Source organism: Gavialis gangeticus, unplaced genomic scaffold (genome assembly GCF_001723915.1).
Source record: "Gavialis gangeticus isolate Ggan-Ray unplaced genomic scaffold, GavGan_comp1, whole genome shotgun sequence".
Lineage (NCBI taxonomy): Eukaryota > Metazoa > Chordata > Crocodylia > Gavialidae > Gavialis > Gavialis gangeticus.
The window spans coordinates 1,751,646-1,761,918 of NW_017729005.1; the positions used below are offsets into that span (position 1 = coordinate 1,751,646).

The 10,273-nt window shown below is 45.6% G+C and overlaps 1 protein-coding gene and 1 long non-coding RNA gene across 2 annotated transcripts in view; one reads left to right on the forward strand and one right to left on the reverse strand.

The window, feature by feature from the left end:
• Positions 1–1,274: 1,274 nt before the first annotated feature.
• Positions 1,275–10,273, forward strand: part of ABCB5 (ATP binding cassette subfamily B member 5) — a 93,673-nt gene continuing 84,674 nt past the window's right edge. The window contains exons 1-2 of the mRNA XM_019508539.1: positions 1,275–1,353; positions 2,210–2,307. Coding sequence (XP_019364084.1) covers positions 2,231–2,307 — 77 coding nt within the window. The 5' untranslated portion in view covers positions 1,275–1,353; positions 2,210–2,230. The remainder of the gene's footprint in view (positions 1,354–2,209; positions 2,308–10,273) is intronic.
• LOC109291540 overlaps positions 3,772–10,273 on the reverse strand; it is a 9,914-nt gene continuing 3,412 nt past the window's right edge. The window contains exons 2-4 of the long non-coding RNA XR_002095878.1: positions 8,354–8,357; positions 8,206–8,210; positions 3,772–3,814 (exon numbers count right to left, since the gene is read on the reverse strand). This is a non-coding gene — a long non-coding RNA (uncharacterized LOC109291540). The remainder of the gene's footprint in view (positions 3,815–8,205; positions 8,211–8,353; positions 8,358–10,273) is intronic.

Sequence of the window (10,273 nt, forward strand, 5' to 3'; positions counted from 1 at the left end):
TAACATCTCTCTTGAGATAATTATCTATCCAATTAGTTCTTGAGCCCTTCACTGAAGGAATTTTCTTCTTTCTTGGGATCCAAATTCCAGAGAGCTTAGGAGTGTGTGACTTAAGAAATTCTCAGGGTCCTCCATGTTTATGTCCCTGAGATCTTCATTCTAGATGACTTTGTTTACTACTAAGGGAAAGATTTTTGCTAAACCTTATCAGCTGGAAGAAGTTATCTTGAGTTTGATCAAATGCCTGCTGGAGTCCATGAAAAGACTCCAGTTCATTTTAGTGGCTGTTAAATTGAGTCCCACATGTCTTATGCTTTTAAAAAATCCCATCTAATACAAATGTGGATATTCTCAATTATCCTGTACACCAGGTTAATCATTTTTTCAGCACTAATGTCTTGCCCTAAATTATATTTAGTGGCTATGAAATCTACAGGTTAATTGTTTTAACCTGTTTTTCTAAATATGATGCCTTAAAATTTCATTAAATATTCTCTTATTCTTGTTTTATAAGAGATAGTAAAATAGAAGCATCAGATTTATCCACTCTGTATTGTTCAGCCTTTTGTTTACCCCTCTCATTTCCCCTCTCCATGCCTCTAATTAATTTCATTCCCTGGCTCTCAACTTCTTCTCTTTGTGACATCCTCTCACTAAAGCCTATCATTCAAGTCCTTTTAGGTAGTGCAGGTGGTGCAGAAGAAGGCAGTCTAGAGTCTTAGCAAGGACTGGATTTATGTACTATACTAAACCAATGCTTCATAGAAGGCAATGTTTGCTTCGATTTAGCAATTTAAACCGAACAATTTAAACTGTTGAAAAACCATGGATTTAAATGCATGGGAACTTTCAGCAAGATGACTTCAGCTGAAGTCCTTTGCCTCTTAAACCTGCTTTCCACACAGGTCCAAGAAAACTAGTTACACTGATGCCCTGAGTTTGTCACTTTACTTAAGGTTTGCCAAACAAGTAAGGAGGGATATTATTTCTGTTTTGATCTATTGTGTTAGTGGGTCCTTTTTCCTTGAACTAACATTTGTTATACCAATTTTCTTCACTTGGCAATATTTTTCTGGCACAGGTACAACAGTTAAGGGTGCACTGCAAATAAATAAAAGACCAACTGAAAACAATATTTCTGAAAGTATTGTAGCTTTATATAGAAATAACAACCTGGGGAAAAATAGGATCAGACATCAAAGCAGCTCCTGATAAAGGGCAGGAAATTGGTTCCAGTTGATAATATTTCTCTTGAAGTGAGCTGTATCTGCTATTCACTGTTCAGCTTCTATACACTCTTGAGCTATTCCAGATGCAGCCCTGTAAAACCCTCTGAAGCTACATACAGCACTGGTAGGTATGGACAGATGTTGGGATTTCTCAGTTGATTTGCTGCTCAGTACAGAAAAGTTTCTTATAACAAAATGTGGTTCTAAGAAAACCTGTGTTGTATTGGATACCTCAGCTGACATTTTCCCTTGCCGAGGACAGAATAAAGGAAGACGAATTTTGAAATAAGGTACCTGGAACCAGGCTTGTAATTTCTTGTCCACTTAGCTTTTTATAAGTAAATAGACATAGAAACCACACAGAATGATATACAAAATAGGCTGTTGTATGAGACATGAGGGCAAAAACAATTTTTGAAGCAACTATAATGTTCTTAATGTGTGCCAGATTGATGGTCCTTTGTTCTTGTATTATGAAATAGGTTGGAAACTTATGTTCTTCATATCTTCTCTATACCAGTGATTACTGCATATGCTTTCATCGTGTCCTTATTTATCTCATTTCTAAGTTAAACAATCCTAATCCTCATATGAAAGTGTTTTTCTATGACCCTCATCATTTTCAACGTCTTTCCCAGTGAAAATTTAGAAAATGTTATAAATTAACGATAGTATCTGAACTATATTTGTGCCCCTCTACCGTATTCAGCGTTTCAGAGAGTATTGTGTCGCTGTCAGACAAATTAACCTCTAATTTGACTCCTAAGGCTACTCATTCAGTAGAGTGGAGAAGGGGCAACTCATTCAACAACATGAAACCAAGAACATGTGGTAACACTAGAGAAATTCTGTCATCATGTAGCTAAACATGTGACGGACAAGTTAGTAGTATATCTAATATAAAATTATATTTTATAGAGATTTCTCATAAGTATCTCCTAAATGGATGCAGTAAAACTTAACAAAGTATTTTATTTCAGAATAAATAACCTGTACATGTGATGATGGAAGATATTGATATAAAAATCGTTGGAGACACAGAACAAAATTCAGCTAATAATGTGGACTTGGATGACCAGTAAGTAATAAGACATCTTGTTTTCTTGATTGCATTTTTTTAATAGCTCAATGGAACTGTCTCAAGTGCTGCTTGCAGAATTTTCAGGGTAAAATATGTATAGACAGCAACTAATGAGAATTGTACTCTTTTCACAAATGTTTTATTGCAATGTAACTACATTTACTTTAATGAAGTTTCCCCTTATTTTAAGTGAGATCTGAGATCAGGCCCATTGGACTTTCTTGATTTCAGAGTTAATTCTCTACATTGGCATCAAGCAGCCAGTAGTGGGTTGAATTTCCTTTCCCTTACAAAAATGACTATGTACGCTAAAATAAATTTGTGCTAATTTGAGCTCCCTGGGACTTCTGTTCGCAGAATGATTTTTGATTTTTTCCTGCACACAACTATTTTACTTTAATTTTCCTCTCAGAGGAACTGTACAGCTTTTTATTGATTTCTTATTGACATGTTGAACTACATGTAACAGAAAACAGGGCATAGCATTACACAAGATGGCTGAGAGAGAGAATTTAAATTTCATACTCCAGCCAGGCCTGTCACAACCCCAGAGAGTATCATCCTACAAGAAAGAATTGCTGCCAATTTTACTTTTTGGATTTCTTTTGATGGCAGGCAGATTTAAATTGCAGTAGGATAGCCCTACGGACATAGGATCAGTATGTGTGAGCAGTCTTAGGCCATGCCCAGGCAGTATTATCCACTTTGTTGGTCCTCATGGCTCTATGAAATTTCAGATCTATGATGGATACTCCACCACATTCTAACAAACATTCTGCTATTGTGTATGTTTGTGACTGAGCTACACCTGCTTCCTCACCCAGCCATGCACAAGGGCTTGCAAAAGAATCCTTGAAGAGCAGCTGCCTTCTGGTGCCTGTACCAAGAGAATGCTCTCTTAGTTGTCCCTATCTCTTTCACCAAATGCTGCTTTAGCCCATTTGCCCAGTACGCAAGGCCACAGAGGGGGTGAAAATCTCCACTATATGTCAAAGACTGCAACCTCAAAAACACCTTCAGACCTCAGTCCCATAATCATTTACATACATGCCTGATTACTGGTTTAAGTAATAACTGAGTATATGACTGAGTCTATCATTATTCAAAATGAAAAAATTTTAAAAACCAGAATTGACTTTTACTAATTCTACATTGTATTCATTCAGAATACAACTTATAGCCAGTTTCTCTTTCATGCATTGTGTAACCTTCCGTGCCTCTCTCCCTGAATCTTGCGCATCTGGGTTTCTGTTGAACCTCACCGTAGCCTCCTGGGCTGCACGGCCAGGCTACTGGGAGCGGCCTTGGGTCAGCTCTCCAGGGGTCTCTCCTGCCATGTCTTTGATGGTAAATAGTATTCTAGTGGGAGGATGGTGTCTGGTCCCATATCCCCTGGTACACTCCCTTGGTCATCCTCACAGCTATTGCTTCTTGGGGCTGCACCTCCCCTACACCCCGCCTAATGCTAACTGTGATGTTGTCCATTGGGGCCAATGTTCTGGCCCTCCCCGATGCTCGGTTTCTTAGGGGCTGCAGCCATGGGCTACAGGTGCTACTTGCACCGAGCGTCTGCCATGGCCCTGCTGTACTTCCTGCTCACACGGTACCTGACTCCGCCCAGGTCTCAAACCCCCTTGCTGCATTGTTTCCTCCCCGAGTTTGGTACCTGCCATAGTTTCATAGTTTCATAGTTTGTAGGGTCAGAAGGGACCTGAGCAGATCATCGAGTCCAACCCCCTGCCATGGCAGGAAAGAGTACTGGGGTCAAATGACCCCAGCAAGGTGTTCATCTAGCCTCCTCTTAAAGACCCCCAGGGTAGGAGCCAGCATCACTTCTCTTGGAAGTTGGTTCCAGATCCTAACCGCCCTGACAGTGAAGTAGCACCTCCTGATGTCTAGTCTGAATCTATCCTCTGCCAGCTTGTGGCTGTTATTCCTAGTCACTCCTGGTAGTGCTCGGGGGAACAGGTACTCCCCAATGCCTGCTGGTCCCCTCTGACTAGTTTGTAACAGGCCACTAGATCCCCCCTCAGCCTTCTCTTGTGAAGGCTGAATAGGTTCAGGTACAATAGCCTCTCCTTGTAGGGCCTGCCCTGCTGTCCCCTGATCATGCGAGTGGCCCTCCTCTGGACCCTCTCCATGTTGTTCACATCACTCTTGAAGTGTGGCGCCCAGAACTGGACACAGTACTCCAGCTGTGTCCTGACCAGTGCTCCACAGAGAGGAAGGGATCACTTCCTTGGATCTGCTTGGTGTCCACATCCAGGTTCTGTCTTCGTTGTTTCCGCCAGCTTCCCAGTTGCTGCTGTTGCTGGCCTCGGTCCACGTCAGCTTCATAAGCAACTCCTTGGGCCCTCGCTGACCTAGCTTGCCCTCCATGCTCCCCTCTCTGGGGCACCCATATTCCCTCCTCTTCAGGGTCCTCTGGGCTCTCTGGCCTCTCGGGGCTGGTGGGGAATACTACTTCTGGTCCCGCTGGCTTCCTTCCTGCCAGGCCTTTGATCTTTGTGAGTTGCCATGGTTTCACTTTTACTGCTATCGGCTGCCAGCGTGGTGTCCCACCACCTCTCTCCTGCCTCTGGTAAGTTTCTTTCATGTGTCCCAAGGCAACTTAAATGGCGGGGGGTGTCTCATGCTTCATTTCTTTCCTCCCAACACACCTCGATAGGAAATCAGCAACGCGATTAGCCATTCCTGGTCAATGCCTTACTTTGAACTTATACAGCTATAGTGACAATGCCCATTGTGTTATCCAGGCATTGTCGTGCTTAAACTTATTCAGCCATTGTAGTGGGGCATGATCAGTAAGCAGGTCAAACTCTCGCCCTATTAAATAATATCTAAAATAGTTTACTGCCCACTTTATGGCCAGACACTCCCTTTCAGTGGTGGAATACCTGGTTTCTGCGTCGTTTAACTTTCGGCTCACGTAGGCAGTTGGGCAATCTACACCCCCCTGTTCCTGGCAAAGCACTGCCCCTACAGCCATCTCAGAGGCATCGGTCTGTAGAATGAAAATTTTTGAGAAGTCAGGTGTTATGACGACTACCTCACTGCACAAATCTCTTTTGACGTCTTCAAACCCTCTCTCCATTTCAGGTGTCCACTTAATAGGACCCTGTACCTTCCCTCTTATAGCCTCCATTAGTGCTATGGTTTTCTCCATGAAGCTGGGAATGAATTGCCTATAATACTTTGCTAGTTCCAGAAAAGACCACATCTGTCGCTTTGTCTGTGGAAGCAGGTATTTTTGTATTATATCTATCTTACTAGCTAGAGGGCATATCCTACCTTGCCCTACTCTGAATCCCAAATAATTCATCTCTTGTACCCCTAACGCACATTTTTTTGAGTTAACAGTTAGGCCTACCCGGAGTATTTCTTGCAGCACCACTCCTACATGGAGTAAGTGCTGTTCCCAGGTCAGAGTAAATTACTGTGTCGTCAATGTATGCGGCTGCATACATCATGTGTGTGTCTAGGACGCAGTCTATCAGTCATTGAAAGGTTGCTGCGGCCCCATGTAGGCCAAAGGGCATTCATGTAAACTCAAACAGCCCCCAGGAGGTGCCAAAGGCCATTTTTGGCCAGTTTCTTCCTGCCACAGGGATTTGCTAGTACCCCTTTGCCATATCAATAGTGGAGATGTATGAAGCCTGCCCTATCTGCTCTAGTAACTCTTCTACATGTGGCATGGGAAAAGCGCTGAATCTGGCAACCTCATTAACCTTCTGAATGCATAGCAGGAGTTTACCATCACTTTCTGGCACTATTACCATTGGACTGCACCATGGACTATGTGATGGCACAATGATCCCTCAGGCCATCATCTGTCATAGTTCTCCCCCGACCTTCTCTCGCCAGTGATGGGGGATGGGACTCCACCTTTCTCATACAATGAACCCTTCAGTGTATGCATCTCATGTTGTATCCCTTGGGCCCAGCCGGGCCTCTCGTTGAACACTCCATGGAACTTCGCCACCATCCTCCCCAGCTGGTTGTGCTGTCAGGCGTCGAGTTCTGGTCTGTACACTGGTTGACCACCTGGTTCCGGCCCTTCCGGTAGCTCTTCTGCCTTGGGTCCTAGTTCCTCCCAGGGGTGTTCTGGGCTCAACAGCCAACCTTTGCCATTTTCTATGCCTGGGGTGATGGACTTCGTAGTCCACAGGCCCAGCCTGCCACACAATTTTGAATGGGCCTTGCCACCATGTCAGCAACTTGTGGCTGTAGTGGGGAGTAGTAGGAGGGCCTCATCCCCAATGCGGAAGTGTCTGGCAAGTGTTCCTTTGTTGTATCCTCATTGTTGCTTCCACTGGGCCTCGGCCAAGTGTTCCTGGGCAAGCTACCTCACTTTTGTTAACTACTCTATCATTTCCTGTTGGTAGTGGTGTACCCTGATTTCAGGCCGACCCGTGCTTTCCCATTCCTCTCTTACCCCTTGTAACAGGGCTTGGGGCTTGTGGCTGTATATTGATGAGGAATGGAAAAGTACTGAAAGGAGTGTATACGTATCGGGACAGGATGAGGGATATGGGAAGGCTGAGTGAGAACAACACGGCGACCGTCAGGATAAGCTTATCAGGAGACAGCTTGAGAAAACGTGCCTGGTTCAGCAAGACACCAGGATGAGTCGCTGTCAGATTGCCAAGAGTATGTTACGGGGCGGGCTGATCTGTATGTGATTTATCAGTATATAAAGAAGTCTGCGCCTTTTTTCTGTTGATAACGAGCTGCCCCTTGCTGTTCTCCTGTGGCCATGCAAAATAAAGTGCTTCTGATAGCCAAACAGTGATTCTGTCTGAATTTCCACATCATCTTGGGGGCTCGCCCAGGAAGTGTCCTCACACAGACCACCCCGAGTAGGACCCTTGCCTCAGCTCTTCGACTCTGTCACTCCGAGAAAGCTATCCTCGACTTGGTTCTTTGGTTCTGTGGCCTTGACACCCCAGACCCTGATCTACCATCTGCCTGTTTGGCTCTGGAAAAAGCCCTTGCCAGGGTGAGTACCTGCCTGTTTCAGTGTCAGTAAGTCCTAGGCATGACAATGGGTAGCGGGACCTCTAAGGTCCCACTGCGGGACCCCGCCCGGTATACATATCTGAAATATGGGCCCCGGTCAATGCAGTACTTAATTAAATGGAACCGGTATACCGATGGTGACCCCAAATTGCGCTGGCCCCTAGGTGGGTTGTGGGATCATCATATCCTCAAACATCTCCGAGAAAATTTGGAAAGCAAGCACCCTGTTCAAATGGAAGCTTGGTACCTGTGGGAGGACGAGTCCAAAAAGCTCCATAAGTGCTCCATTGTGGCTTCCTATATAGATAATGACGAAAAATTTAAGAAGCAAATTGATCACCTTCAGAATCAGGGTAAAGATCTCCAGTGTCAAGGGCTGACCCATGTCCAGCTAGACTTTATCCCGCTTTGCCTCCGCCACCAGATGACCCACCCCAAGACGATTTGTTGGATCATTGGGTCCTGCTTCTGCCACCGCCCGCCGGTCCCGCAGCCTCAGGTGCTGCTGTGTCCGCAGCGCCGGCTTCCCTGGCAACTCCACCAACACTTACCCCTTGTCTTTCGTCTCCCATTATCACCATCACTTTTGATTCTTTCGTGGGGGATCGGTTCGAAATCGACGTCCCCCTGAACCCCCATGACGGGTGGACCATACATTCAGCTTCCCTAGACCAGCAGAATCAAATTGACCCTCCGGAACCTAAATAATGCCACCACCGAGATAGACTGCCAGAGATCCCTTGTAAGGAAGACTCACCGGGGCGGAAAGCTTGTCGGGGCACAGTATCCCCTCCAAGAATACCCTGTGCCAGGGGGGCAACCCGTGGTGGTCCATGTCCTCTTCTCACCATCAGAAATTTTCTCTTGGTCAACTACCTTCCCTAAACTCCGTGATGACCCTGCCGGGTTTGCTCAAAAACTCCAAACCCTCTTTGAGGTTTATAAGGTTTATGGTGATATTCAGATGCTCCTCAGTGGTCTTCTTCCTGGAGACCAGAAAGACACCCTCCTTAAAGCGGCCAACTGGCCTCCTCAAGACCCCGGTGAGGACCATCTGCCGAACTTCTATAAACAGGTCCTTGAGGCCATCCCCAGGGTCTCCCCACAAAAAACAGATTGGTCCAAAATTTCCACCTGCAAGCAAAAGCCAGAAGAACATCCTGCTCACTACTATTCTCACCTGATCCAAGCCTTTAAGGCACATTCTGGCAGTCAGGACCCAGAAACCAGCCTCCCTGCCATGATTATTCAGGCCTTTGTTTTAGGGCTGTTACCTAGGATCTCTGAGCCCCTGCAAAACGCCATGATCGGGTGAGAAATTAAACCCCTCACCGAAGTTTTGGCTGCTGCCACTCACTTCTATACTAAAGCCCAACAGCAAAAATCAAAGGCTCAGGACAAACTGATGGCTTTGCAAATCAGACATCCCCAGGGTGGCACCAGACCACCGCACCCCGTAGGACCATTTCACTTGGCCCAACCACCCGGTCCCTCTGACATTCCCAATGATGTTTGCCTCTACTGTAAGCAAAAAGGCCATTGGAGGAATGAGTGCCTGAATAAACCCCGGGGGCCCCCACTGTCAGCTAGTGCCCCTCCATTTCAGCCAGATGCCCACTGAGCTCCACCACCTGGACCAGCTCCTCTCCAGTCCGTCAAAGTTGAAAATCCGTATTAGGACAACTGAGAAGACCCAGAGACTCTAGCCCGTTTACTTTCTACCTTTTCTGATGTTACAATACCTGTTACTGTGGGAGGACAAACTGTTCCTTTTCTTGTCGACACCAGTGCTTCTTTGTCTATGCTTAGCTCTGGTTTTGTTTCTAAGGTTCCCATTTCTGGTAAGGTAATCACTCCTGTAGGTATTGGGGATCAACCCATTGACCACCCCATTACACAGCCGCTTTCGTTTACCTTGGGTCCCCTTACTGAGCAACATACCTTTTTGCTAAGTGCTTGCGCCTCTGTAAATCTGTTGGGGCAAGACCTCCTTTGCAAATTGTGGCCAACAAAACGCTGTTCTCCACATGGAGTCTTCCTCACATTACCCCAGACCCAAATTCCTGCCTTGATGATGACACTAATGGAACAGGAACCTGAGCCCAATTCTTCCTCGTTGCAACAGGAACTACTGGCTCACCTTCCTGAGTCCTTTTGGTCCCACTCCAAAACCAATGTGCGGCTTCTCAAGGGTGCCATCCCAATTTCCATCAAGGTTAAATCAGGAGTGTCTCTGCCATCAATCCCACAATACCCACTATCAGTTGCTGCCTCCAGAGGCATTGCTCCTGTAATACAAGGTCTCCTAGAATAGGGTGTCCTTGTACCTACCCATTCTTGTTGTAATACTCCAATCCTTCCAGTCCAAAAGAAGGAGAAGTGTACACCTGAGGGGTTGCCTGTTTGTCGTTTTGTTCAAGATTTGTGTTCTATTAACAATTTTGTGATTCCCTTGACAGCTGTAGTACCCAATCCCGCCACTGTACTTACTCAAATACCTGCTTCTGCTCTTTATTTTTCTGTGGTGGATCTCTGTAATGCCTTTTTTTCTATACCAGTTCACCCTAACTCTCAATATTTATTTGCTTTTACCTACCAGGGCCAGCAATACACCTTCACCCATCTGCCTCAAGGATTTCGTGACTCACCCACCATATATAGCCAACTTCTCAAGTCTGACCTCGATACAGTCCGGTTGCCTCATGATTCTGTGCTAATTCAATATGTAGATGATTTGCTTCTCTGTTCTGATACTCTCCTTCATTGCCAAGCTGACTCTGTCGCTCTTTTAGAACAACTTGCAGCGCGGGGCCACAAAGCCTCCCGCTCTAAGCTCCAATTCTGTCAGACTTCTGTTACCTATCTGGGGTACACTATTTCTCACAGTACCCATCACCTGTCTCCTGATTGTCTTTCTGCTGTTCTTTCCCTTCCATGCCTGCAG